General features: G+C 41.3%; 3 protein-coding genes and 1 long non-coding RNA gene across 12 annotated transcripts in view; 2 read left to right on the top strand and 2 right to left on the bottom strand.

Moving 5' to 3' along the window:
* Positions 1-720: 720 nt before the first annotated feature.
* Positions 721-6,975, bottom strand: LOC111246369 (E2F-associated phosphoprotein-like). Of its 5 annotated transcripts, none has more exons than XM_022795856.2 (9): positions 6,817-6,942; positions 6,347-6,573; positions 5,905-6,103; positions 5,302-5,431; positions 4,943-5,086; positions 2,451-2,542; positions 1,942-2,145; positions 1,655-1,720; positions 721-896 (listed from the first exon to the last, which is right to left on the bottom strand). In XM_022795856.2, exons 3-9 carry the CDS (start codon positions 6,055-6,057, stop codon positions 834-836), a joined length of 852 nt encoding a protein of 283 aa, XP_022651591.1. In that variant the 5' UTR covers positions 6,058-6,103; positions 6,347-6,573; positions 6,817-6,942; the 3' UTR covers positions 721-833. The 5 variants fall into 5 exon arrangements, with proteins under 5 accessions (XP_022651591.1, XP_086833090.1, XP_086833089.1 ...); XM_086976964.1 differs by having other exon boundaries at positions 6,462-6,573; XM_086976963.1 differs by lacking the exon at positions 6,347-6,573 and having other exon boundaries at positions 6,817-6,975.
* Positions 6,933-8,955, top strand: LOC147758483 (uncharacterized). The gene is made up of 3 exons (XR_015318738.1): positions 6,933-7,075; positions 7,693-7,874; positions 8,177-8,955. It is a non-coding gene; the product is annotated as an uncharacterized LOC147758483 (long non-coding RNA).
* Positions 8,956-9,081: 126 nt separating this feature from the next.
* Positions 9,082-16,366, bottom strand: S2P (membrane-bound transcription factor site-2 protease). Of its 3 annotated transcripts, none has more exons than XM_022795836.2 (11): positions 15,543-16,366; positions 15,336-15,409; positions 14,305-14,482; positions 13,618-13,703; positions 13,261-13,463; positions 12,438-12,605; positions 11,776-11,957; positions 11,198-11,547; positions 10,509-10,644; positions 10,127-10,269; positions 9,082-9,950 (listed from the first exon to the last, which is right to left on the bottom strand). In XM_022795836.2, exons 4-11 carry the CDS (start codon positions 13,695-13,697, stop codon positions 9,731-9,733), a joined length of 1,482 nt encoding a protein of 493 aa, XP_022651571.1. In that variant the 5' UTR covers positions 13,698-13,703; positions 14,305-14,482; positions 15,336-15,409; positions 15,543-16,366; the 3' UTR covers positions 9,082-9,730. The 3 variants fall into 3 exon arrangements, with proteins under 3 accessions (XP_022651571.1, XP_022651554.1, XP_086833085.1); XM_022795819.2 differs by having other exon boundaries at positions 13,618-13,780; positions 15,543-16,365; XM_086976959.1 differs by having other exon boundaries at positions 13,297-13,463; positions 13,618-13,780; positions 15,543-16,361.
* Positions 16,367-16,504: 138 nt separating this feature from the next.
* Positions 16,505-27,971, top strand: part of LOC111247269 (uncharacterized) — a 35,432-nt gene continuing 23,965 nt past the window's right edge. For 2 of the 3 annotated variants that reach the window (XM_022797996.2, XM_022797984.2), the window contains exon 1: positions 16,505-17,897. The gene's annotated coding sequence lies outside the window, so the exon portion shown is untranslated. The remainder of the gene's footprint in view (positions 17,898-27,971) is intronic. The other variant, XM_022798014.2, reaches the window with a different exon arrangement.

The following is a 27,971-nucleotide window of genomic DNA, read 5'->3' as shown; positions in this document are numbered from 1 at the left end:
TGTTAATGATCTGCAGCTATTTGAAGTGCAAATAATGTATTCGGATAAGTAAAAACTTACGGATTAATTGAAACTCCAATGTGTCTAGAAACCACGTGTGAAAAAAGGTGACGACAGCTAGATTAAAAATAACGGATCTACGCAAACAGAAGATCGATCGAAGAGCATCTTAATAATTCTAGAAGACTCGCAAATCAGAAGTCAATCAAATCAACTCAACTTCTTTGTAATAATAAAATCCCGTAAACAAAAGCTAGATTTTTTTCAGAGGATCCATGCTTATAGACCGACCGACTGACCCGATTAAATCCTTAGCTTTAATTCTCATATATATATATATATATATATATATATATATATATATAAGCGCATATTATATGATCCTATTTACAACTCAAATTAAAAAAACATTGTATTTATTGTAAATAAACAAATAATGTGAAATGTATATATTTTTACGGACGTCTGTACAAAAAAGCAAATTCTGGAATATTCATTTATTCGTTGCTTAAATATGATATTCCAAATGAATAAAAAATCCAGACATTCAATTGTATCTACCTCGTTACTACGACTAAGTTTTAAAAATTTTATGAAACTGAGACTTACCTTCTAGGACTGCTAAGATAACTTTCCAGATTCCATATATGTAAAAATCAGTTTAGTCCTTGAAACTTAATCCATCGCTTGTAATTACTTATTATTACAATTTCACAATGATGGAGCTCAACGAATATAGTTTTATTTTGAAGTATATACATAGCTACTTTAGATTACGCTGATCATTAACGAAAAATGAATCACCTCGAGCATTATACACGACCCATTGTTTATTAATGGCTCGTTAGAATATTGTAGAAGTGATACACTTCATCCTGTGCGCCCATAACGGCTACCTGAAAAGCAAAAAATTGTGTTTCCTGAACGACGTAATTATATGTTCAAACTAAGGTACATGTGTCCAGGAATTAAATGATTTCATAGCTAGTCATTAATTGCATACATATTTACATCGTAAATGATTTGTTAACATAAAGATAAATTGAATCAATCTAGTTTAAAAAATATCCGCACAAGCATATTTTTAGATTGAGAACTTTTTAAATTGAAAACTCAATTTTAAACGTGTCCCCGGAGTAATGTAAATAGACATCCCGGACTCCCCTAGGAATGAGGGCAGTGGTCTAATGGGAACTCTTTTATTAACAACCAGGGACTGGTTTTACATTTTAGTCTCACTGCACGGATTATATGAAGATATGGTGCTGGGTGTTCCAAAGAATACGTAAAAGCTCGTACCTCATAAAAAACTAAAAGGAACGAAAAAGACTGCAAATATTTAAATAATCTCAGACTCGAACTCCAGCACTGAAAGTGTCCGATGGCCTGGAGTCATATGTGTAAAATGGTTACATCGCAGAAAAATAATTTTTTTCACACGGATTTTCATCTAATTTGCTTGTTCAGGCCGTTGGACCACCACCAAAAAAAGTAAAGACCACTTTAAAGACATCACATCAAATGATTTTCCTGGTAGACTTGTTAACAACTCATGCCCCTCTTGTAACGCGGGTTAGATAAAAACAAATCGCAATCAAGACATGAACAACAACAGGCTTATCCTAGTACTATTTTATTATTATTTTCGGTTTACCTGAGTATTACAGTTGTCGCAAAAAACTGGATGAAATAAATCCGATTGAGGGGTATCGTCCGTTGCCTATGGTAAAAAAAATGGTTTATTAAAACAACTTCATTATGATCAATGCATCATTCAGTGTCAAAAACAACTTTCCTTCCTAATTATCACGATATGGCGGTACTAGACATCAGTCTACGCAAGAAGCTACGTGAGAATAAACTTGTAGAGTTTACAAATACATTAACTGGCTGCTCATAAAATTATTTTGAGTCAGTGGTAATTAAAGCAGTAATTAGAACCTGTTCCGTTGGATGGTACTCCTCTTGTGTATCAGCGTAACTTTTAGCGGCTCTCGAGGCGGTAGCACCCAAATCTAACCTTCGGCGCTTTTTACTTCTTTCCGAACATTCTCCCACGTACCTTTTTAAGGGACATGAGAGCTTTATGTTCTCATCGGTGCGGCAGTTCTCTACAAACATAGCGCGATACTGATTTCTGTACACCTGCGACACCATTTAACAATATCTTTCTCAATATATTGAATTTTAACGACTTAAAATTAGCACTCTAAAGCTTTGCGACCCAGCGTTATTTTTAATTATGTTATAAAAGATATAAAAACATTTTAATGAGCATCACTATTAAGAAATTTTTGTCTCTGTCACACGATTATGTACGTATTGATAGTTACATGTGTAATGCATGGTCTAAGAGCATCAGTTGTTTTATAGATGTGAAACCAGGATATGCATTTTTATATTGCAAAACCTGCTTTACTCGAAAATAAATCTATTGCACTAGCTCTCACCGCGTGTCGTTGGCAATCCCGACAGAGCAGAGTCATACAGGCAGGACAGTTCAGGACAGCATCACTTTGTCGTAAGGGGGCCGCTTCAACGTCTACAACGAAAATAATGCCCAGACACACAAAAGATATACAAGGAAAGAACAAGCTCAGAAGATGGCTTATCGTTAAAACGAAGGTAGAAATGGTCAAATAATCCCGTACTCTTAAATGAACAAGGATTTATATATATATATAGAATACGGCAGCTAAATTGGGACCAACTTTGACTGTTTGCTTGTCATAAAGATCATGCGCTCATCCACCATTTTTGGTAATCCGTTCTTTTTGGAATGAACCAGACTCTCCATGGTGGACAACAATGTCTTGTGTTCGCAATTTGAACGAAAATGAGCTATTATTCAATCTCTTCATGCTCAAAAAACTCCATTCAAGATTTTAAAAAAATCCACAGTTATTGCCAGATCATCCGGCTTCTGAAAGATTCAAGGAATATTTCTATGAGGCAAACCGAAAAAATCCTCAATGGATTCTCCATTTAGAAAGCTTCAAAATTTATAAAAACGGCTAAAACATCAATTTTTAATTCACCCAGATTTTGGACACAGAAACTAACGGCCGCTTTGGAGAAGAAAATATGAAATGTTGATCGTGTTATCCAGATAAGTTTCAGTTGGTTGTCTAGAGACTTTTTTTTCCATCTTTTGGACCTTTTTGGGCCCTTGCATGTATGGGTTTCTTGGCCCGCTATCAACCTAAAATCTACTTTTATTGGATTTTTTATATCTAGTGCGCTTGAACAACACTTCAAGGTTTACACCTACATATACCGCTTGACCCACGATTACTACTAAAAAGTAATTTTTAAACTAAAAAAGAAATATTTTGAGAACGACTAATGAGTACTTTAGGTCCCAAATTGAAACGGTAATCGCGGTGAATTGTTCTTCCCTCTTCTGAATGACGTATGAAGTTGCTTATGTGTGGAACACATAGATCGGATGCGATTGCCGGTCGGTATCAGTATATGCGCAACGAAGTATGTAAATAATGACTTTTAATGTGCATACATTATTTTACAATGACGACGTCACATAACCTACTATTGATGCTTAATAACTGATGATGTAAGTGTTTTTAAATTAACTAGAATAACTGTGCTATTATTATTAACCTTTTGACACGCTCAGTTTATCGTGTGTATATTCAACATCTATTCCGTCATACATTTTTGTCTAACTAGTTAGCAATTTGAGTCGTAAATACAGAGAAGCGCGACATGAGATCATACACGAGTACAGTCAGAGCAGCGACAAATGAATAACATAGTTTTTACCCCTAGAACTCTACAAGTAGTTCCTCCCTTCGCAAATAAGCAGAGGAGGCTTAGTTGATTGATTTCCATAATCTCCATAAGCGCCGAACCGCGTTCCAATATATTTATTCTATTAAAACTTCATAAATGGCAATATGTTTTCGTAGAAGCCGATCTCATTGCGATTATATCTGGAGAAATCAACAGCAATAGTGTGGTGTGCGCCACTGTACATCTACGTAACAATATATATGGGCAGATTGCAAACTCTGTCCAAAGTAGATTGAAGGCTCTGCACCGTGCACGGAGATAACTCTGCGCCAGAAAGAATGGTTAAGCGTTAGCTTGCAGAATTTGAGAATAGCACGTAAGATCTGAAGACACCTCGAGTATCGTTTCCAGGTATCGTTGAATAAAGGCAGCCACTAAACGATTCGTAAAACTCATCAAAAACATTAGCTATTGCGCACTGCAGGCTACTTGCACACAGTATGACACATGCGTATATATATAGAAAAATGACGATGTTGTAGACCCCACGCACTTACCGAAAACAATACGGAGGACGGGCTAACGTTGCATAAGAACATCTCGCCCGATACCATACATCACAAGCTAGATTGGTTGCACAACTGTGGGAGGTCCTAAACAGTGATAGCAGCTGCATACAAAGCTGAATTGCAGAAAGTAAATTATAGGATGTGCTTCCCGTTAAACAAAATTATAACAGGGCTTATTTTTAAACGCAACAATTATTTTCTGCGGATCGTTTTGCATGTAAATAACTATTACCATACCTATTCAAACCTATACTTCAACTGATAGCCTACTTTTCCCTAAAAGAGAGCCCACTTGTTCCAACCCAGCTTAGTTTTTCAGACATCTAAGCCTTCTCCCCCACTCGATACAACACTTATAGTTGGGATGATATTGCAGAATCTAATAAACTACCACTGCAGCTAAGCATAGATGCCTAGCTAAAACCAGAGCAATTAGTCAAGCGAAAAGCTTTTAGAAAAACTTACGTTTCTAGTGTATTTAGCTACCGAGTTAGCGGTCTTCATTAACTGGTATCTATAATATATACTGCTAGCCCCGTGTTCTCACTAAGCTATACTAGGAAGCCAAAGCAGACATCGCATAAAGGCTCTACAAGAGCCAGTTCCTCTCAATCACCAACCTGTTTGACGAGTTTTTGAAATGAGACTTCGGTTCTGCTGACCTCCGTGCAGATGGGCCTGAATATTTTGCCGTCGACGTTCATCAACCCATCGTTCGTCTTCGTCATCCAGAAAAGGATCGTATAAGGGGTCCGCGTCCTCGTCTACACCCATTGTGAGAAGACATCGAATTTCAAACGACGACAAAACTACTATTAATTTTCGCACATGATGATGTTGCTAGCTTTTGAATGCACAATGCGACAAAGTCAACATTAGCACGTAGTTGCAATAGAACATTCCGATCACCTGACATGTATTTACGGCTTGGTCTTTAGGGTAGTTTTTTCTGAGGATAGCAGCATTCAAAATATGTCACCTTCGTCGTCGTCGTCGTTGTCCTTCCTAGCATCGACGTTGACTTCTTCGTTTTTAAAAAGGTTTTCAGTGACCTGATGATATATCCTAGATGAACTGTCGCCCATTTGTTGTTCTCTCCGACGAGCCATCTGCGTAGTTGACAATTACACTCTCATTATTAGAGCATTATAAATTAGTTCGATTCTTTGCTTGCATTCTAACATACCTCTATTGTGCTTTTGAAAGTTGGTATTTTTATTAATGTGTTCAAATGTTTACCATTCACAGATCCATCTTTCGGTTAGTTGTATTCGGCAATCATGTTGGCGTACACAATCATCTGTTTGTCATTATGCAATGACATGGATGTTTAACATTTCAAAACTAGTACATCATATCGATGTTTAGCACTCCAAACCCAAATTGGCTGTATACTGATACACGCAATGAGCAAACCTGTCATAACCATGATGACAATCTTCAAGTTCATCTTGACAGAAAAAGTAGGGTGGCACGACTTACAAAATAACTGTTTCGAATTCTACATCCAGTATTGCCGTTAAACATTGCCTTAACTAGTATAACCTACCCAATACGAGGTATTTGGAAATATGTACTTTACCTTTCTAGTGAGTTCAGCCTGCATTTCCATTTCGAAATCATCAGCTCGTTCGTCTTCGGCCTCCGAATCGCTTCCTCGGATAAAATCATCGTCACTATCACAAAAATCGTAATCTTCATCATAGATTCGTTCCAATCCAGTTAAAGGCTCCATGCCATTCCACGTATTTCACCTAGCTGCCACGGTAGTTTAGGTAACGCTAGCAAAGAAGAACAAAATATGACACTTCCAAATGAAACAAAATTGAGAGCCACATACTAAAACCAAGTTGCTGGTTGTTTACTGTGTTTCGGTACATAGGTCTGAATTCACTCAGCCTTCTCAAGGGAAACCGTGTCCTTCTTTATTTTCCACTAGCCATCACTCTATCCTTGATTAGCGATATTAAATACTATATGTATGAAAAGGAACGAAGTAGATATGTAAGAGCGACATCACGTACGTTATAACAACAAGTGCTCCTAGCCTCTGTCTCCAACATGTGCTTAAACAATTTCACATTTCAGTGTTTTCAGTTTTAATAGCAGTTGCTTTTTTTTTAATTATAATTTTGTCACCTTCCAGATAGTCTAATCTTTGTTGCCATGCATCGAGCGCATACGAAACCTCGTGATAGCATTTATGAATACGGCCCTAATGTGAGACGTTTGCAAAACCCAGTGACCTTATCTGAAAGATAATAAACCCTAGATAAATGGCCCGTCTCAGCGTGAAACAGATCAATAACTAATCAACTATGTAAACGCATTGGACTAAACTAGGACTAGAACGAATAACACGGGCAAAATGACCAGCTTCTCTTAAGTCAAGTACGCATTAGTCATATTTCTACAACCACATATTATGAATTTTCATCGCCAAAAGATTTTAAGTAGTCTAACTGTTTTTAGTTTGAGTAAATGCTGGACTTACTAAAAATGGAGCGTTTCGTCAACGAATGCCGGCTTAGAGAGAACACTGATGCGTGCCGGTGATGTCAACAGCACTGCTGATACGGCTGTCTAAAAAGTGAGCAGCGGTTTAAGCGTTTGAATGACAGGTAGTGCTCTTTTAATCACTTGCGGCCGTGTACAATGTACTCACATAACGTGCTACGTAGGTTAAAAAGGGTAAAAGAAAGAATTTTGTAATCTTTAGAGCGACGTCCTATGCTATGTGGGATCGGGCTACTGTGAGTATCCGGTATCGTAACTAAGCAATTTTCTTGTAAAACAATGCAATCATAACTTGTAATGTAAACTTATTTATTGAGGATCAACAACAATCGTGTTTTTCCTTCAGTGAAAAGTCAGGGATAAGTCACGACAATATTTATCCGAAAGTCCAAGTGGCACCACGCTGAATCGTTAACACCATATTTGAATAATGAAAATATATCCAGCCCCGAACTACAACAACATACACAATTATCAATAAAGAAACGACCTATATACATAGTTCGCCTAGTTCGCGGGCAAGATAACACACCAATTTTGGCAAACATAGCATTTTTGGCTGATTCAACGAAATTATTAACTAGGTCTAGCCTTTGTCAAGCCAAAACACTTCGCGGATGAATTTAATTAAAAAATCTAGGTTAAATAAGTTATTTAGTATGGTGATAGAGCATTATTAAGAGGCTTTAAAGAGCGTGCATTCCGTTTTAGAATTGTTTACGAAATGGCGTTGTGTATCATAGCTACATCTAACGTTAGCAAGTTCATTCAGCAGCGTTGCCATGCATGCAGTTAGGAAGCGGTTAATTAAAAAACTACAGGAGAAAAGTCATCATAGAAAATTATTTTTCAGAAGACACCGTGGCAGATCGAGTAAATAGCCTTTGAGATATCAATAAAGACCATAGAGGAGGCCAAAAGCAGCTCCAGCGCAAAAGCGGGTGATGTAGCTATAGATACCACAAAGAGCCAGATCTCAGGAGTGGGAGTGAGGGAAATCACACTGCGAGAGTGATAAAAAAATAAATCGAAAAGGTGAGTCTTATGCTGACTTTTGATAATTTTTCTTAAAAAGTTCCCTACTAAAGTCGGTTATAGTTATTATTTGATAGTTCGTTGAAATATCGCGGGTGTCCTTAAATTTAAATTAAGGAATAAATCTGTCTACTTTAAACGAGGCCGAAAAGATATTAGTCTGACGAAATGAATGTATGTGCCAGTGGGCGGGCAATTACATGCCTTGTTTGTTGGAAGATTTCAAATCGAACAGCAGTAAGTTAGCTTTGAAACCTGCTTTCATGACATGCTTAATGCAAGAACTGGTTCTTTGGTAATAGGTAAGAAGTTAAGAAGAAGGCAAAGGAACGTTGGGAAAAGAGCACTAAGAAATGCGGTCGTGGCGAGCCCGGTGGAATTGCCGTACACGAACCCACTTTTACGAATGAAGATGTAAGTAATTTCGCTATTTCATTATAGCCTTGGAAAGACATGCCATTAGATTTCATAGTACTTCGTCGATAAGCTTTTTTGCACGGCCGCGAAAATTGATGACGAGGCGTTACAGCGATGTAATGTAAGCCCCGATTAATGTCTGATTGATATTTTTTTAATGCCTTGTAGCATGCATCTTTACGTTGTTGATTGGTTTTCTTTTTCTCAACTTGCCTAGAGTACGCCTAGAGCGACACAGCCGCGCCAAAAAAGTTCCAGGTGGGCCACTTACAATAAATAAAATTCGCAGTAATATAAATATTATACAGAGTGCCGCGGAACCCACATCTTTAAACTCGTATATTGCTAACCAGTCAACAGAAAAGCGTACTGAAATATCAATTGTAACTAAACGGAAATTTTTTTTTTAACTTCTCTATGCTAACTTTTAGAGGTAAAAATAGTCCATACTTTACATCAAGCTCGTTAAAGAATTAAAGGATTTATAGACTGCATCAAAAACAGAGACCAAGTGTCAGAAGAAAAGGAAGCCTCTAAATGACATTTTCACGAAACGACAGAGGCGCTTTTCAAATTTTCTTTTCTATATACGACACCTGCCCCAGTAAATCAGTTACAGTAATCCAACAAATGATATATTTTACCCGACTACGCTTGCACTAGCCTCCTGTTCACCGTATGGGTACATATAAAACACAAGTATGGCTTTTTTAACTAGGCTAAGATATTACTAAAAGGCAAAAATATTACTTCATGGTTCTGCGGGGTGCTTCAATGAAAACGAAATATATCCAACCTGTAGAAAAGTTTTTCGACTGCATTAATCATTTTATTTTTTATGTTCATTTTTTTGTAATTACTATAGCAGATTTCTATTTTACAGAAATTATTCAAGTTCGTTCGTCACTTTCCTTCTGGGTATATTCAGCTACAAAAACCTCATTCCATAAATCACAACATTCATATATATATAAATATATCTACATATATATTAAATGTATATACACGTAGGGACTATTTGCATACAAAAATAGGCGAAAGATAAACAACAAAGTGTTTAAATAGATCAACGTCTGGCCATGCTCCGTATAAAAACCTCCGCTTGCTTATCAACAAGCGCACATATTTTAAACTACACCAACAAGAGTACTTCTACGCTATAGAAACAGCCATTTCTGTTAATCATATATTGAGTACGTGGCACACACCATATATTCTCCAAGTTCTTATACAAGGTACTATCGTATGTGATGGTTTAACCAGTTTTGCATATCGATACCTGGAGTCGCAATATAATGAATATAAGTGTATTTTATCGGTAAACCCCATTATACTGGTACTGAGCACTGGCTGAACATACAGTACGTCTGGTTTTGAAACATCAGCTTTCTTAATTTAGATATAAACTTCAGATCGGTTCGCGTTGAAGTGTACATCTATTACATAAAATAGAAGAGCTTTTTTAGGCCGAGCGTAACGGTGAGACCAATTAATGTAGTCCCCGTAAATGTGAGTACATTATAAGCATGTCGATTTAACGACGGATTACTTCGACCCAAGATAAGCTCAATTAATACCATCACGATCCAATGACCGTCAAGAGTATGACACGGCATCGCGTTCAAGATGGCGAGCGCCCCAGAGAACGAAACTAAGTACCTGGAAATGAGATTCGAATATGACTTGCAAAAGCTAGTAAAATTAATTTGTCCTAGTGGTTTCATACTTACGGCGTAACATATAAGCAAAATCAGAGATACGTTGGATCCGTTGAAAGGCAAAATTATTCGAGCAATATAAGATGTTTGTGAAAATTCTCTACAGTATAGTCTTACCTGAGCAGAGTTTCCCAATAGTAAATTGTCTGGGATGAAGCTAGTGAAAGACCTGCTCGCGGTACATACTGAATGACACGCACTGCCTTCCAGAGTTCCTCGGGAGGCCCCACAAATAGCATATCCTGACGAACGTTTGCGCGCTAAACATAGTTCAGTGGAGCAAGTATTAAGAGAAATAATACACCATTTACTGTAGATAGTACATTTGAATGAAATCAAATATGAATCAGATATCGCTCTACCATATCATATAATCCGGCCTTCACATTCAAAATGTATCTATACAGGTTATAATTATCAGAAGAGTAGCAACAACAGATATAAGATATAGTTAAGCATTTTGGTTCACCATAGAAAGACTGCTTTGAAGGTTCGTTACCTTTATGATGAGTAGCCGATGTGAAGGGTGAGCTAGAATCGGTGTGGCGCAAACTTCTGAACCTTCAGCACAACTCGAAGAATTTCTGCAGGGCACACTCAGTTTTTGTAGACTGCGTCGGACCGGTAGGCACTCCCTAGATGAAAGTACATGCAAAAAAAAAAATTATTTAGTACGACAGATATTATCCCACAAGAACTGCATGTTTACTCCGACAGAAATGAAAAAAATCGCTAGACTTTTCATAAATGTATAGTTACGACAGGTACCTAGCTAGATCTGCACCATTAATCTTTTATATAATATTCACGTTTGTGGGGAATCATGTGTATCTCTTGATAACCACACAAAATAACAAAATAGAATTCAATTTTTACTGAGATCCTTTAGGTTTCCAATATTTTCATTTCGTCGACGTATTCTACTTACAAATCAGCATATCGTAGTCAGGGACACAGAAACGGTTAGTTGGATTACTACGAAAAAAACATGCACAAATAACCGCGCATACTTTGTTAAGTTCAAAATCAATAACTTATTAGAATTTAAACAATGATACTAAATTAACTGACGCAGAATTCAGGGCATACTTCGAAAAAAAAAAAATGATCAAAACAAACAGAGTTTTTTATAGTTAATAATCTGTTTTTTTATCTGTAACTGTCAAATAAAATCATATGTATATTCACCTTTGGGCATTTAGTTCAGGCTGAAGTGAAAAACATAAATCTGTTGATGATTCAACTCCGGGTGAGCAACACGATCTCTTTGAACCCTTTTGATCACCAACGCTGAAGTTCGTCGCGGTTACAGCTGCGCCAAGCACAAAATTTCGAGGTAAACAACCGCCCTCTAAACGAGACGCGACGTACTGTCCGAGACAAGATTCCCAATCAGTGGTACTACGGACTTCACAGTGGTTAATAGCGGTCACTTCGTCTCCAGGCCAAAGACCTCCAGGTCCCGCTGCACCTTCGCTGATAGATCCATCTACTGAGACGACCGCAACACCTGGCCGGAACACCGGCGACAATAACACCTAATTCATAACAGGAATTAAAACAGTCACGCTACTTGTGACTAACCCTATCTGTTCCTAGGTTGCAGCTTATCTATATTTAGGATTATTGCATGGATGAAACTAAAAAAAAAAAAAAAGTAGCAAACAGAAAGAGGCTTTATTATTTAGAGGCTTGAGACGCCGATGGTTCGTAAAAGCCTTTGAAATAGCTGCCTGTGATAAATCACGTTTACATGTTAATCGTACCGGATTTGAGGCTAAGAGTGCCCAGGCAACAGCGGCAATAACAAGGTTGTGCCATACTCCTCCGCACAAAATTCTTAGGCGACGCCATGGTGGAAGCGCTGTCAGTGGGTCCACTGGCAAATCAACATACGCTCCGGGAAATACCACCACGACAAACGCACCTACACCATTAATCCGGACGCCTAAACGAGAAAATGAGTAAGAATTTTTCGTTGATAAGGAAATGCATTGCTCCGAAGAAAAATTTATCTGGTCTAACACATATTTATTTTTTTTTTTGCATTTATCTATTAGATGAGTCTAGTGGTTGACAATAATCATGAATGATGACGATTCAAGAAACACTACGATAATGATCTAAGCCAGTAAAAAGTGCGAACGTATGATATTCAGTGGTTTAGCAAGACGTGAGCACGCGGCAAAATGCCCCGCGTACTGTGTAGACATGATCCGATCGAAAACTTTTAGTATATTTTTGTTCGATACATAAACGGCTTCTGCTGAGAAGACCATTAATATATCTACAGGCTAAATGTGTTTCCTCTTATTTACACTCTAGATTCGCTATATAAAGCCCATTTAAGTAGATTCAGAGAGTCAAGATGATAGACACCTGAAAATAAGGACGAACAAATATAAGACGAAAGTAAGAAAAAATCTACCTTCTTTGGAAGCGGCTAGAGCATGGCCGAATTCGTGCAAAACACTGCATATAATTAAAGTTGCTATATAAAATGGAAGATCAGAGAACGGTAAATTTATTCCGGGCAGTGCAGGAGTGAGATCCATTGACGAAGAGCTCCCCGATGATCCGGAGGAGGCGTCAGATGCTAAAATAACCAAATGAATTTCCTATATTAATTATCTTAAATCACAAGCTTACTGGTCGCAAATTAATGTTTGTCTTACAAAAATGCACTTACTTCATGAATAGACCAATCGAAAATGACATAGCAATGTATCGATGAAAATAGCCTAAGGTTTGAGCATATAGGGTTTGTTTTTAGAGAAGGCCAGCATCTTGTATGCATGACTCCAAGGGTTGCTTTCAGCTGAATGAAAAATCCTTTTTCGTAGGAATTGAAAGTTCATAATTAAAAAGCAACATTCTTATGCCAACTTTCAGATCATACCTATTTAGGCAAAAAATGTCACAAGTTACAGGAGATATTATAGCTATGCAAGAAAAACCCCACAAGCCAATTTTATGAACACAAAATTTCATTAGACCATTAAGCCCAACTTAACCTAAAAATCTAACGTAAAACCAAATTTCAACTGGCACCATCAAATGAAGGTTTCACGGCAAAATGATGTAAGTGGCCTAGCTTGAATTGAGAAAACAATTTATATTCATAAATAAAACTTAGCTCCATTAATGTTTGCTGCTTTAAGCAGATATTTGCCTTTCCGAATTTATCAAGGAAGCTTTAAGTTATCTATCACTCCCGTTAACCTTGATCATTTGACTAAATGAAATCTTACGGAAATCGGACTCGACGGAAAGTATCTTTGATTCACCTTCGGATACGTAGAGTATTTCCCACAATAGTGAGACAAAAGTTCGAGTTAGTAGGAAACAGGCTATCGGACAAAGTATAAGAGTTGCCACGATTCCAATATCGAACCATAGTGATTGCAGTGGTTTTCGCGAATACGGCATTCCCGCGTTAAAATACCGGTTCAGTCTAAAAAACATTACAAACACTAAGGTAATGCTCTTATTAGCACGACTACTATAAATATTCCTAATATCACTCCGCTAATTATTTCATTTGATTATTATTCTTACTTGGAATAATTTTTCCCACACTATGTGGAACGCATTTGGAAAAACCTCACCTTGTGGTATACCATTGTATGCGAAATAGCTTCACGTTGAAATTGTAGTGTCGTAGGTAGTCGAGATACGGCCTTACCATACACGACTTCAAAAGAACGTCGAGAAGATTGAAAAGTGTCCATACCGAAAGGGTTATCACAATGATCGCCAACATAGTTTTATCTGTTCGTTACAACGTAGAACGGTTCAGTGTTAAATAATGACAAAAAGATATATTTCTCGATTCGATATTTTCTTAATCGTTTAACATTCATGAAATCAAGTACCGCTCTTCGAAATTTCTTACCGAACGACACAGTAATCATTAGTAATCGTACTGCTCCACCTCATCCTGTGGAACAAAATTGTTGCCCAAACCCATTTTGAATATGCTTTTCTTTAAACACATCGAAAGTAATCTACGTTCAACATGGGGCTCTGGTCCCTAATCGTACCTGCCTACCCTGCGTCCTTAGGAACCATATCCCTGCCACAAAATTGTAAAACAAGTACCAGTTTCGCTAACTTAACTTCTTAACTTTACTTAGTTCATTGGGTTTCATGTGACGACTACACAAAACCCACTTGATTCACCCGCATTCAACGGGTTTAGACATGTTTTGCTCTTTTATTTACTCTTCACCGTAAACATCTCGTGTCAGGCGACAACTGAAGACCACTTAGTGAAGTCAGCATATATAGTGTACCTAAACTATTTCCGTTACTGTAGCAGCGCTATCCAAGATTCTTCGACTAGGTATCCGCGGGCCGTTCCACTTTAGTGCAGAGGTCAACTCATTTTTCCTCTGTCTTAGCTGCCGGACGAACATGGGCGGCTGGACGATCTACAGCTAGGTCATCTTAATGTTCGTCTTCTACCACCACCTGCAATTTCGAACAACAATAATGTAATTAAGACAATTTCATAGACGATATATAACAGGGGGCAGACGTACACCACAATCTGTCTCTTTATTTAACGCTGTTTGGAAATAGATTAAAGAGAAAAATTTTTTTTTATTTCAGACATCTTTCGTTCAAGACATACGGGATAACCGAAGTAATTAAAGAAAGCCAATTTAGATGTTTCGCTTCTTATACCATGAGAGAAATGCATGCCACATACTCTCACCGTAACCTTTTTTTCAGTAGAAAAGCAAAGCAAAAATCATGTTTTTATTTATTTGTTAAATAGGACCCTTTTAATGTAAAGTTCTCTACGATTAATGAGCTACTATCTACGGTTTCAGCGTTCGCATTTACGTAAGCGTTTTTCAAAATTTATTAAGTGCGCATTCCAATTTACATTATCAACAACCTAAAACGCTTTTCCATCCTGAAAATTGTAAAATCAAAGTAAAACTGAGCCGGACTGAGTTGACTTGTTGAGAATCGCGCGGCAAAAGCGGATATACGCTGTTCGGAACGTTCTAATTAGCCGATAGTCAAATCTGAAAGCTTTAGATACAATAAATGTGAAGCGCAAGTAGAACGGATCTAATCGTGCCGGTTGCATTGCCATGGAGAAACCCCTAGTCGTTAAACTAAATTGTACCGGTTCTTTTCTTAAGCTGCAGCATAGACACTCAGGGTTGCCAAGTTTAACAACGATTTAGTTGTAACGGGTCTAACCACGTACTCTCAGAAAGCCACTTTGTCAATACCACGCCTATGTTCGACTAAAATAATATGTACCATTAGGAGACATTTCGATCTAGAAGCGTGATGACATACTTACTCACAAAATGACGAGCACAGTTTATATAAAGTGCGCGACGTTGTCATTCGATTCTCGCACCACCACGAAGCATCCTGGAGAAAAAGTGGATACCGGATTCATTGTTTTATAGGCGACGGAAACAGAAAAAATTTCTAGGACCACGATCATTCTCCCTAGATATCGTTCCTTAGATGAGTTACGGTTTTGTCACTAACTACAGCTTACCTTTAATCATCACCACTGTTCTTATTATAATCTGACAGCGCACTAGGGGCATATGGTGGTGAGATACAGTGGCGCATAACTGGCCTTCGGCAGCAGCTGCAATTCTATAAACAGTATTTTCTAGAGGAAGATGAACACGGTACTGTTGTTGCTGCTGCTGCTGCTGTTGTTGCTGTTGCTGTTGTTGTTGTTGTTGTTGTTGATCCTGCACAAAGCGGCATCAGCTGATCGAAGGTAGAACGCCATTCGTCTGGCGTTAAACTTCGGAGTTTTTTTACCGTCGTAATGGTCTATTATTATCTAGAATGTTTTCTTATTAAAGGACTAACGTAGATATTATGCTCCTTGTTATTGCTGAGAATGATTTTAGTTAGAAACATCAGCAGTTGGGCTGTTGGTCACTTCCGTACAATGTGTTTGCACATTCTGAGAGAAGAAATCATCTAGAACACAGCTTTCGCTTCAGGACGTTGATAGGAAAAAGGTAAGGAAACCGCTGTTCCCGCAACTTGGATCGGTGACTGAGTCAACCAGTCCTGAAATCGAACACCCGTTACCGCTGCCTCGACAATTTTACTGTGTCAACCTGCATGAAATCACGTTCTTGCAGCAACAGCGCAAACACTCCCTAAAGGCACGTCACCTACTTTACGAAACTTCGTGTGATCCTGCTACTTCCGGCGGATTAGCAGAAAATTCTCTAAACTCCTCTCTTTTCGCCGGCAGCAACACGACGTCACCGTATAGAGCTACATAACAACTGCTGAACATGTGCAGCTTTAGGATGAGTCCAAACAGGTCGTACTTGGTCGGCCATCACGATGTTTGGATGGCACAACCGGTCAATGAGATACACTTAGTGTGTGCACCCAACAACGTCTGCTAGCGAGCGTCGTTGGACCCGGCGAGGCCCGACTGTCAGCGAGTTTCCGGAGAGGGTCGACCGAGAGGCAGAATGCTCAGAGCGACCACAATGCGTACAACTTGAAGGGGCCTTGACCATGACCTGGACAACGAGTTACCTTTACAAGGATGTTGACACTTTTGCCTGAATGAAAGTAAAGTTTAGCATCCGATTAATAACTAAGAGCCGATCAAGCCAAACGGCACCCGTTGCAGCGCTCACGCCCTCGACGTACCCCTTTTCCACTGAGTTTCCATTCGTCAAGTAGGTGCTGTAAAAATCTGTTTACAAGTAGAACATTTCAGCAAAGCACGCTACCCATCAAGCGTGGCCTATTTCTTAACTAATCTCTATAAGTTATTCTCGTGTAAAATCATGACATTTCACCGAGTGCACAAAATGCCGGCCGCTTAAAGCGCTTGGCCCGGGCCGGGGCCCACTTTGACGTTAAACTTGTCTGCACCGTGCCAGGGCCGTCTGTGTTTATATCGCTGTCCGGCTGAAGTCGGCATCGGCTCAACTGACTGACTCTAGTTGCGAGCCGCTGCCGCTGCAGCTGCTCCTGGCTGGCTGGCTGTTGGCTGAGTAGCGTGTAGAGAGGTCTGTGTGTCTGCCTCGGCGATCAGCTCCTGTGGTCGTCGCCGCGTTACAGAAGTAGTGGTGCCATACACGTTTCGTTTGACGTCAAATTCAGCCGAACGGCAGAGTTCTAGCTGGTTGTGCACGTGCGTGCTCATGTTACTGCTGCTTAGAGATACTTATAGCATTATAGATTTAATAGTGTGAAGATTGCGTGTATGAGTCCGCGGCGGAGAAGAAGAAGAAGACGACGACGACGACGACACCGACGTGGTGGTGTGCTACCGGGGGTGTGCTTGTATTAGATTCAATTGACCTGGGTCGAGAAGAGATGAGTGCGTGTTGTGCAGTGCATATCTATCAGTAGGATACGACTACGCCGCAGGAGAGAGAAATCGGTTAGCTACCACGGCTTTTGCAATTGCTGCTATAACTAAACCATACCGGCAGTACAAGAGAAGCTACTGCTGCGGCAGTATCTATAATTTCCACCACTGTGTTTAACTGTGTGTGTGTATGTGTGTACAGGTAGCCTATATTGGCTTTATTAGCTCGTCCACTGTCAGCTAGGATTAAATCACAAAAAAAAACCATTAACACTACCGAACAAAAGCAAACATTTACTGCGAAAAGTATTCAACTCCTTTTTAAAGACAAACCAAGAAGGACGAACAAACTGGCCAGTCAATCGACCGACCGACCGACCGACCGACAGATACTCAATAGTGAGCGACTGGGGTCCATCGTATCGAAGGAAAATATCCGTGCGATCCAGAGATCGGTAGCCTTGTTGAGCTCTGTACAACAGATTTTCTGTGTGTGCCCCTTCCTGTCTATCGTTATCAGCGTCGCTTCCTCACGTTCACCAAAAGGTACGTAATAATCAAATCAATGAGAAAATGAATGAAATGCGTATTGAACATTTTCGACGTGAGTTTATTACGCTCGTTAACTGCGACCTCACTGTACATGAAAGAAAAGCCAGTTTTTTTGGCGAACACTGATGAGCTGTGAGGGATGAGAAGTGCGGGTGAACAGTTGGTCGTTGCCTGGAAGACGACTGCGACAGGACGGCACGACGTTGCGGGATGTTTGTGTGTCTCCCTACTCTCATTGTGAGTGCTTTCTTATGCGCATTATAGTGGCGTTACTGATAGGGCCGCGATGCCCCGCTAGAAGACGTAGTGGATAGAGCGCTGCTAACTGTCGTCGCTGCCGCCGCCGCCTTCATTGTCGCAGGGATTTCCTCTATCGTGACCGCCTGTGGCCCGCTCTCGATTCTCTTAGCTCCCGTTGAAAAAAAAGACCAAATAGAAGAAACGCGGGGTCCATAGTCAACTATTTTATTCTTTTCTCGGAGCTGCTGCTGCGGGGCCCGTCGCCAGTAATACGAACGGACGGAACGACTGACCGAACAATCGTCGTGCATATCTCGTCGGCAACCTTGAACCGGGATTGCAACGTCTATCTGTCGTTTACTTCGTCGTCGCTATCGACGTCCTGATCATGACCTCGTCCATATCGATTAGATTCGCTTCGCGACTGACAATTATTATCATCGTATGGGCTTGGTTAGTTAGCCAGCCACTAAAGAAACGAATTCCTGTTATTTACCTAAAGGTTGTCGTTGAAGTACACTCAATTACCGCCCAGTGCCATGTTTGCCCCTTGTGGCTGCTTGCCTGTGTGTCTTAGATTTCGAGTACATCAATCGACGTATTCGTTAGCTATTGTTGTTGTCCTCGTCGTCGTCCTACTATTCATTCATACTATTGTTCTTAGTTAATATTTCTAGATGAGTTTGTGCCATCCGGCAATCGCCGCGGCCGCCGCCGCCGCCGCCGCCGCCGCTAGTGACGACGACCACGAGGAGAGGTAATCGACATCAGCTGCAGCAGCACGATGATCATCGCCGCCGCAGTCGTCATCATTGGCGATGTTGTTTGTCTACGATCGTCGCCACCAGTCGAGAATGCCTGTGTGTGTGACTGACTGGTTGGCTGAGCAAGTGTACTATTGTTTGTGGCATTTATTAGAGTATACTAGCGCGCTAGTGGCCTGACCCTGCGAACTGTATCTCCTATTATTGCCTTTGTTGGTGGTATGGGGCTATGCGGCTGTAGCAGTAGTTATGTTGGTATAGTGGCAGCTAGCGGCAGGCAGTTGTTTCTCTGACCGTCGATGATATGGGTATTTGCGTTTGCGTATACGTGAGTGCCGTCGACGTCATCATCACCATCACGACCACCATCATCGGCCTCTCAATGACCGGACGTCGCTCTATGGCTTTAGGCTCTCCTGTCGACTGATGAGCGGGTGCGCTGCTACCGCCGCTACTGCTGTTGTTGATTTGCAGTGCATTGAACCCTGTGGGGAGAGAAAGAGCAAGCGAGCGGACAAGTGAGTTAGCGCATCGGCACCGACGATGGTGACTGGCTGGCGGGCAAGCAGGCGATGCCAGCTGCCGACTGACTGGTAGTTAGCACAGCTGACTGCTGTACCGACGATACAACACTGCAGCAGCAGCACGGCACGATCGAGACTGACCGAGTAGCAGCAGCGCCAAGGCAGCCAGGGAACAACAGTCAGCGGCGTTGGTCCTTCGTCGGTCGTTGGTCCTTGGCTGGCGGTCGCTCGTCCAGTCAATCTTTCGGTCGGGGTCGGTCGGCCGAACAGCTCAAGAGTTGAATTGTGGCGACGGCGCTCGCGGCATTGGCATAGTAGTAACAGCAGTGTTCTGCGCTGCTGCGATGGACGCATGACCAGGGGACGACAGCAGTTGCCGAGTCTGCCCGGATCGGCAGGGACACAACAGGGCTGCCCGCGCTGTGATGGAGGGAAACGAGTGCGGGACCGCGGCCGTGCGCCGAGACTATTCGCTCGGCTCTGGCATTAGGCTTAGCGCCTATCGTGTTCTTGTGCCGCCGCTTGCTTTGGCTGTTTAACTAGCTGGGTCTGAGGCTCTATGATCTGTGCGCCATGCGCTATGCTCTGTGTTGGGTCTCGGCCTAACCGGGCCGACTCTCGCTCATTCCTGCTCCCTACGCCGCTATCTTCGCCACCGCCGCTATCTTGTTTTGCTGTTGCTGTCAGCCTATGCTGCTGACTGGGTTCGTCCGGTTGTGATCCCGCACGGCCGACAATGACGAGTCGGCTGAGAGCTCGACAGCCGTTAGTCGCGCTGGTTCAACGGTGCGCCCGACGTCCTCACGGTTTCGCGTCCGGCGCTCGTTTAGTAGCGGCTACAGCGTCATGGGCTTCTGGTAATGGCAATCAGAATAGTAGTTATAGTAATAAGAGGCAGAAAATTGCGATATTCTGTTCGGTAATGTTGCCGCATGTTTGAACAGGTACAGATGGCAAACATCAGAAAGTGCATTATGTGCGATGGACCGCACTGACTGATATCGAAAACCATTGACTGGATCGAGAAGCTATTCAGCGCGACGATCCATTGTTAGAATATGCATTCATTTTTCAAAGTCCATCGTAACGAAAGCACACGTGTGGATATGTGGAAGATAGAAACAACGAGACCGAACCTTCATCTAGAACAAAACGTTAAGGGATATACATGATAGAATAAAGCTTGAAGGACAGCAAAGAAGAGAACAAAAGCGAAGTAAAACTGAGGTGTGCTTTCCAATGCCGCCATGTTATATTTTCAACGAAATTAATGCATCTTAAAGATTTTGGAAAATTATTCAGTGTAATCTAGGAGGACTAGCGGCGACCTTAGGATTCCAGGCGTTTCTCAGAATACTGGGGTGCATTTTTATTTGGTAAAGGCTGCTCTGCGACAGGCTTCTCAAATCCAACTGATTTCTTTGTGTATAGGTATTCTGCTCAAATATTCAACAATGTTATTTTTAGTGCTGAACTATAATAAGCAGCAAAACAAAAGGACCTTCGTACAAAGAGCTGACCACTTGTGTCAAGAACGTATATTCCGGACGCAAAGGTGCGCCTAAGTTGATTTCAACCTGTACCGTGTTGAAGTACTGCGGTCATCACTAAAATTTATTAAGTGTAATTTAAAAATAGCGTACGAGCAATTGTTTGTGGTCGCTGATAATTCGTACTGTGGGTGGATAATTTTAGTTTTCGTCGACGTCGGTCTCAGTTGCTTTTATCGCTGCCATTGATCGGACAGTGGTTTGAGGCGGTCATCCTTTTTCTTTGATATTGTGAAAATATTAAACCATGGCAAATAGACGCTACGTTATGGTCTGTTTTTGCAGCCCGCGCAGTTCTCCCTTCAGTTAAAGCGGCTAAGAAATATCGAATTGGCGGGAAAGACACAGAGGCTGATCGCTTTGATTACAATCGCCAAAATCCAACCTATTCCTGTTTGGAGGCACACCACAGTTGTCAGCCACCCTATGGACGTATGTGATACCGGTAGAGAAATCGTTTGCGCTCATAACCGATTCCAACACGCTTTTTACATACTTCCTGTAGATGCTGCTATTAATGTTTGCTTCGTTTTCAGTCCTTAACGAGAAGGAACTAACTTCACAGTTTGACCTCCAAAACAGACCTAAGTATATTTATATACTCAGGTCTGTTTTGGACTATAACTAGCTCTGGGACGCGTCTGTGACCCACGTGAGCCTCAAGCATCTGTAAGATAAACAAGTTCGCAGCGCCTTTATGATTTTAGGCTCGAAGTCTGAGAAGCTCGACTCTATATTACATATATTAACCAGAAGTGCTGCATCATTTTAAAATTGAATAGTAATAATAATTTTAGAAAGGGCTCTGAAATTACATGCGTAGAAAAATTAGTGAAACAGTAGCTATTCGTGAGACTATATTCGTGTATTTTCAATGCTCTGAGCTGAATGACTGTATTTAAAATGCGACCTGTTGTAAAGGGATCGAGACCAATTCCAGTCGTTATTTACAGTAAGCCGTTAAACTCTCTCCGCTAAAATCCGGTTTAAAATACTATTTATTATTTTCAACTAAGGACAAGCGCAATATTTTCTTTACAATCGATGTAGCCTGTTTCTTAGAAGCGTACATATTCTCTTGGAGTGAGTGTACATATAATTTCGGTACATACTTCGGAGCACCGCAAAGGCGTCAGCTGTGTGCATCATTCCACTTTATTTCGCTTCGTTCGTTTCCAATTGCGGTAAATAAGTATCCGATTTTTTGGCTAAATTAAGCCAAATAGGAGAAAATTTTTTTTTTTTTTCCACTGAGAAAGGATTTTTTCCACTGCGCTAGGTCCATGACTAGCAATACCGCATGAAAAACAAAAATTTTTCGGCAAAGCCTAGCTGAGTATTAGATAAGTTGGCGGGTGAATCATGTGCAGCGCGGTATTTTTCAATAAGCAAATAGGCCGCTAGATATTTACACTACGTAAGTCTGATACTAAAGAAAGTCGAAGTGAGACTAGTGGTTTTATCAGATTTTTTTTTTCTGACTATTCAAGTAGAAGCAGCCTGTGTAAACAACCTCATTGAAGTGGTCAAAAGATGTACGCGAAGCCCACTGTTACGAACAATGGATGTTACAAGTTTTTAATCTGCTTATGTTTCTATTGCATCAGTGCCGTTTCCGCAATCCTGGCCGCAGTTACAGTCAACTGGCAGAGTACTATATTTTTACTTCGAGTTTTCAACAACGATCCTCAATCGCTTCAAAGGGATCAAATGAACCCGATGCCAAAATAAGTCTAAAACGGTGTGTCTTTCCTACGCTAGCGGACGAAATTCGTTAACCTATAATAATGAGCTTTGCAGATGACCTGAACTACAATTTAAATTATTAATATTGGAGAGCAATTGCTACTTGGAAACTTCGTCCTCACGCTGCAGATCTTCGTTGCTTAATTGATCTTGCTCTTCCCACACGTGTCGTACACTTTTCGTTTACTTCTAAGCGTTGATATCGAAAGACCCATTCGCATTTAAAGCAAACTTTAGATTTGCACATGCGTCACTAGATATAATTGAGATAAAGGACTACAGAAGGCATCGCTGACATATTAAAAACACGTGCCATACGAGCGAAACACGTATCAGAAACGCTGCTATAGCCAGGCCAGCCGCAAAAATATACTGCACGTGGAATGTGTCAAGGCGCAGTTTTCGTGTCAACGTCCTAATATCAATTATGAAATCTTCAGCTGACATTGACGAAACTATACTTTTATACTGGTGTGTCCTTCCGATAGTGGCCAGTCCTTCTTATGAAGTTACCTCCTTTGTTATGAATGGTTTCGTCCCCGTCAAAATCAGTGATAACAAAAAGGCCCGCCTTGCAGATGCGCCATCCTATACGCTCATTCTTTACAGGCTATTTGAATGCTCTGTTTGTAATAGATCACCGTAGCCTGTACGTCGACATGTTAAGGCGTTGCTTGATCATTGTCTGTTCGGGTTTTCGGTGTGTCGCGTTACCTGTCTCTGTTTACATGTTGAGCGGCAACTGTAGCAATGCTAGTGCCCATGCGCTCCTTTTCGCCCTGCTAAACTGTTGTTCCTGAATTTACGTTGACCGCTTGCTTCTGTAACCCACAATCGCTCTAATGACGGCGCTTCGCAGCCGCGTTATTTCCCGATAATTTCTATTATACAGCTTTGGCTGCTGCTATTAGCACTATACAATGACGTGACGGACGAAAGGGATAAGCGAGCCACAAAAGCAACGACGAAGAGGTCGTTGACGACGAATGGGACGGATTAACAGACTGACGGATGGAGCAAACAACGCACGGACGCGGATAAGGAACACAATGAAAAACGACTCGCGGACACACGTACGGCTTCTGGTACCGCCGTTCGCTAGTGGCGACGCCGACAACAACTATAACAATGGCAGCTGCAGCAGAAATAGTACTAAAAGAGGGAGAGGGAAGGCCACAGAGATCGAATCCTGCGATTCCGCCTGCCGCAGCGGCATTTAGCTCGTATAGGCAGAAACACGCAAACGAATTCCTATGTGCAATGTATCGAACGTCAGGCAGACAACGGACGAACGGGCAGACACCCACACAGACGTTGGCTAAACGGGAGACCGCCAGGCGACCCTTAACAACGACAACATAACCACCGCTGCGGACGCCGCTGTTGTCAGCACAGGCTCGGCGGCAATAGCCAGCCATCTAGTCGTTGTACCGACGGCGAGCCGATTTCATTGGAACGGAAAGACGCGTGAACGAACGAATGAAAACTGCGTTGTGCTACTGTGCACTAGAGCTGCGAGAGGGTCAGTGCACCGAAAGAGGCTACGTCGAGCGAGCGACGGCCTTTTGCTTTTCTCATGATAGTAACGATGACGTTAGAACTGCTGCTTCTGCTGTCGCTGCCCAAGCATGAACCATACAGAGAAAGCGAACGAAACGACTGGATCGATAGAAAAAACGGGAAACACCAGACATTGAAGTGATATAGCTGCTGCCAGTAGCTGTGTTAAGGGGTAACCATAGCAGAGCGAATACTTCAGCAACGCTCCTATGACTACGAGACATTTCATCGCAGCGTATGGGGTTGCCAGCAGCAGGTAACGCGGCACGCAGTCACGTCATGGTAACGCTACCGCCTCCGCCAACGGCGAATTTCTGAAGACACGTCTGTTGCTGTCACAAGCAACTGTTGACTGGAATGGTGTTACCGACCGGTCGATCCAACGTTCGTCTGCAAGGGCTCATGGCGCTACTGCAAAAGCAACGACACAAGGTGCTGCTGCTTGCTTGCATCAATGGCAGCAGGTAACGTCGGCCAGCCGTCGCGCCTGGCCTTTTCGCTCGTACTACGAATGCTGCTGCTTGTCCTATCATATTCAGTGAATCAGCGGCAGTTACAGCCCACAGTCGTTGTACAGCTGCTATAGAAAGGTCTACTGCAGACATTGTTGCCACGAGCCTCGTCATTGCGTTGGCATTGGTAACAGCTTGAGGTCGATGCCTGCTGCGCTGTCACGTCGCAAATCATGTAGTCGAGTCGACCTGGGAACGGCGTTACCATTACGAACAGCTATCATCTGATAGCAAAACGAAGCAGTTGTTAAGATTTTGCAGTGTCGGTCCAGAAATTTTTCTATAATCCTATAAGTGAAGGTATTGTAAAAGAAAAGGACGAGAGGGGAAGGTCTAAATGCCTAAAGTACCTAAAATACCTTGTATGAGGTTACTGAGAGCACCAGTTTCTAACATGCGTCTAAGAATGTATGTTCATGCATTATATTCGACAAAACGTAATAAGTGGTTCAATTTGAAAAGAAATGGTGTTGAGGTTTGCTATTGGGTTTGGTCAGGCAGCATTATACCTTGCCGCTGCAAGAGTAAACCGTTCGACGATACACTGAATCATCAAACTTGTAGGGAAACTTTCTTAATCCTCTATACACAGTGAATCGCACGATAACTTCAAATTTTCCAGAGGAGAAAATTTTTGTGTTTTTCGAAAAGAATCATTAGAAGGGTAGCTCACCAGAGGGTAGATAAAAAAAAAAAAGCTACATTTTTTGGAGGCGAAGTAGGACCCGCTACGGAATCCTACAGTGTTACAGACTGGCGAATTTTACAAAGTTTAACAGCTTTATTAAACCAAGCAAATGCATACATCACTTGATCCTTTCTCATCAGCAGGGCTGTCCTTACCTGCAGGGCCGCCAAAATCCTGGGACATCCCAAAGCCAGCGTAAGTCATACTCAAGAGTTTATTAAGGTGACCCTTGCTTTCCCTACTTGCATTTGAGTACAAGGATTTTAGAAAGGGAAGATTTTTTCGAAATAATGTAATTGACAGCCAAACGTTACAGTATAGTCTCATTTACAATGTGGAAAACGTTTGCCATACGTAAGCGTCTAGTACCCAACGTTCTTCTTCGTTCATATGTCCGTTTCGTTACGCCTTCCGTGCACAGAGCTACCTATATAGGCACACAAACACATACCGGCAAAGTCACATGCTCACTCACACAGACGTAAACTTACAGCAGGCACCAAATAGTGCATCTTTTCGTTATGGTAGAGATTACTTGTCCCTCTTTCATGCTTCTCGGTGCTGTTTTTTATTGTCGTTATCGCTGCTCCTGCTGCTACAAGTACTGTTAACTTTGGCAGACGCAAAGCCCGTTTTCTTTTTGTTCCAAATAGGAGCAATAGGAAGAAAAGAAGAAAAAAAATGCCGGCACCGTGCGCCCTGTTAGTCATTTCCAATAGCACACACATGGTCAAGTCCGTGTCCGTGCCATGTAAAGATCAGATATTTCGTCGACATGCCTACTAGCAGAGAGAGACAAACCCCCGTCACCGTACAACAGAGACGACCCTCAATCGTCCCGTTGAAGAAAAAATGCCTGTGTTACCATCATCATTATCGTCAGCGTCATAATCATCACGGCGATGTTCGCCAATAATCAACTTGAGGACACACTGCTGCTGAATGCCTAATCGAATACCCATCTGTTTTCCATACAGCCAAGTTTATTTTCCTCATTTTCTACTACTAATATTAAAGCACATCTCAAACGTTTTCCAACATCCACTTAGTGATGCCTGGCCCCCTGGCTCTTCGAGGGCAGGCTGGAGACGATTGCCTTTCTCGCTGCCAGGTGGTAAGACGATAAATGATGGTAATTTTTACTCGAAGTTGACTCGAACGTTTCGTAGTCTCAGGCAGCGATTAGGGGCCGCCATTGTTCTACTGCAACTATAAAACATCGCATATTGATACAGTGGCAAGGACTACAACGACTACCCGCCAGTCGGGGCAGAAGGGGACGCTTCTGCTCAAAACTGATTGGGTTGCTGCGATTGCTGTTGCTGATGACGAATCGAACTGTTCTTGGGTCGTCAGCCTTATCGTCCATCGCAGTAGATCAGGGAACGATTGTAAGCTGAAAGAGTAGGCACCTATATGCAAGCGTCTAAGTGTGCCTAGTTGAGCCATACGATACGGTGTCTCACATTTTATGACAAAATTGTCAAGGTCTAAGGGCCCGTCGAACAGTTGCCAACTGATTTATAAAGGCTGGTTACAATCAGTTCGAAGTCACTTCAATTCCTCGAGGCCAAGTGCGGTCAAATGGTTCATCGACAACAACAAGGCTAAATAGACAAAAAAAACATACATATTCGAGAATCAGATATATTGTACGTCAACTAACGTTTAGCTTTGTTTGATAGGCAAATGGCGGCACGAGCGAAGAGCTTACGTTTGGGGTCGAATGCTGATCAAGCAATGTGGTTGATTCCTGCACAGATTCCATCATTTACCTAAAATGTGCATCGAAAGGCGCCGATTTCTAACCGAAACGTGTATTTCTTACATAGTAGAGCATCTTGAAATTCCGTTGGTTACAATGCTTGCGTTGAAGCACAAATGTATGCTTCAAAAACGAATGTAGTTGCAATGGCTACTTACGTCGGTGTTTTAACCAGAAATGTGTGCGTTTCTGCCTCTAGGACTAGAATCTAAAATAATAATATCTAAAAAAAATAATAATAAACGAATGTGTTGTATTTCCGTCCATATATTGCCACAGTTTCCCAAAGTCAGTAGGTTTACATAGTATGCATATTAGCGATGTGAAAGTTGCAATAACGTTGTAGAGAAAGCCCTTTACATACTAAATGTTTACGCTACTCTAAGAACAATCCTTTTATTTACAAACGTCTGGTTCTAAGCCAAAATGTAAAAGCTCAAGTAGACCTCTTTTTGCAATGTCTAACGTAACAAACGAACTCTATACTCCTATCTTTTATCATTGTTTCTTTCTTATTTACGATTCTCGAAAGTACCGCACTTTTCTATTTTGCAAAAAGTAAACACATTTGCAGGAATGTTTATCTCGAACCATAACGAAGATAGATATTCTAACTAGATAAGGTTAGAATATATATATATATATATATATATATATATATATATATATATATATTAATGTGCTACTTTATATTTTATATGCGTTCAAATAATTTGTGC

Source organism: Varroa destructor, unplaced genomic scaffold (genome assembly GCF_002443255.2).
Source record: "Varroa destructor unplaced genomic scaffold, Vdes_3.0 BEIS01000001.1, whole genome shotgun sequence".
NCBI lineage: Eukaryota > Metazoa > Arthropoda > Arachnida > Mesostigmata > Varroidae > Varroa > Varroa destructor.
Note: the sequence above shows the minus strand (reverse complement) of the source record. Positions and strands in the feature narration are given on the sequence as shown.

What these genes read in the sequence shown, in the direction of transcription:
- LOC111246369 (XM_086976963.1), bottom strand. Translation starts at nt 6,057, where the DNA reads ATGGAGCCTTTAACTGGATTGGAACGAATCTATGATGAAGATTACGAT. An exon ending in TTCAAAAACTCGTCAAACAG is followed by an intron (nt 2,543 to 4,942) that starts GTTGGTGATTGA and finishes TTTTCGTTGTAG; the next exon opens with ACGTTGAAGCGGCCCCCTTA. An exon ending in AGTACCATCCAACGGAACAG is followed by an intron (nt 1,721 to 1,941) that starts GTTCTAATTACT and finishes TTTTTACCATAG; the next exon opens with GCAACGGACGATACCCCTCA.
- S2P (XM_022795819.2), bottom strand. Translation starts at nt 13,772, where the DNA reads ATGTTGGCGATCATTGTGATAACCCTTTCGGTATGGACACTTTTCAAT. An exon ending in ATACAATGGTATACCACAAG is followed by an intron (nt 13,464 to 13,617) that starts GTGAGGTTTTTC and finishes AATGTTTTTTAG; the next exon opens with ACTGAACCGGTATTTTAACG. An exon ending in TCTAGCCGCTTCCAAAGAAG is followed by an intron (nt 11,958 to 12,437) that starts GTAGATTTTTTC and finishes TTTCTCGTTTAG; the next exon opens with GCGTCCGGATTAATGGTGTA.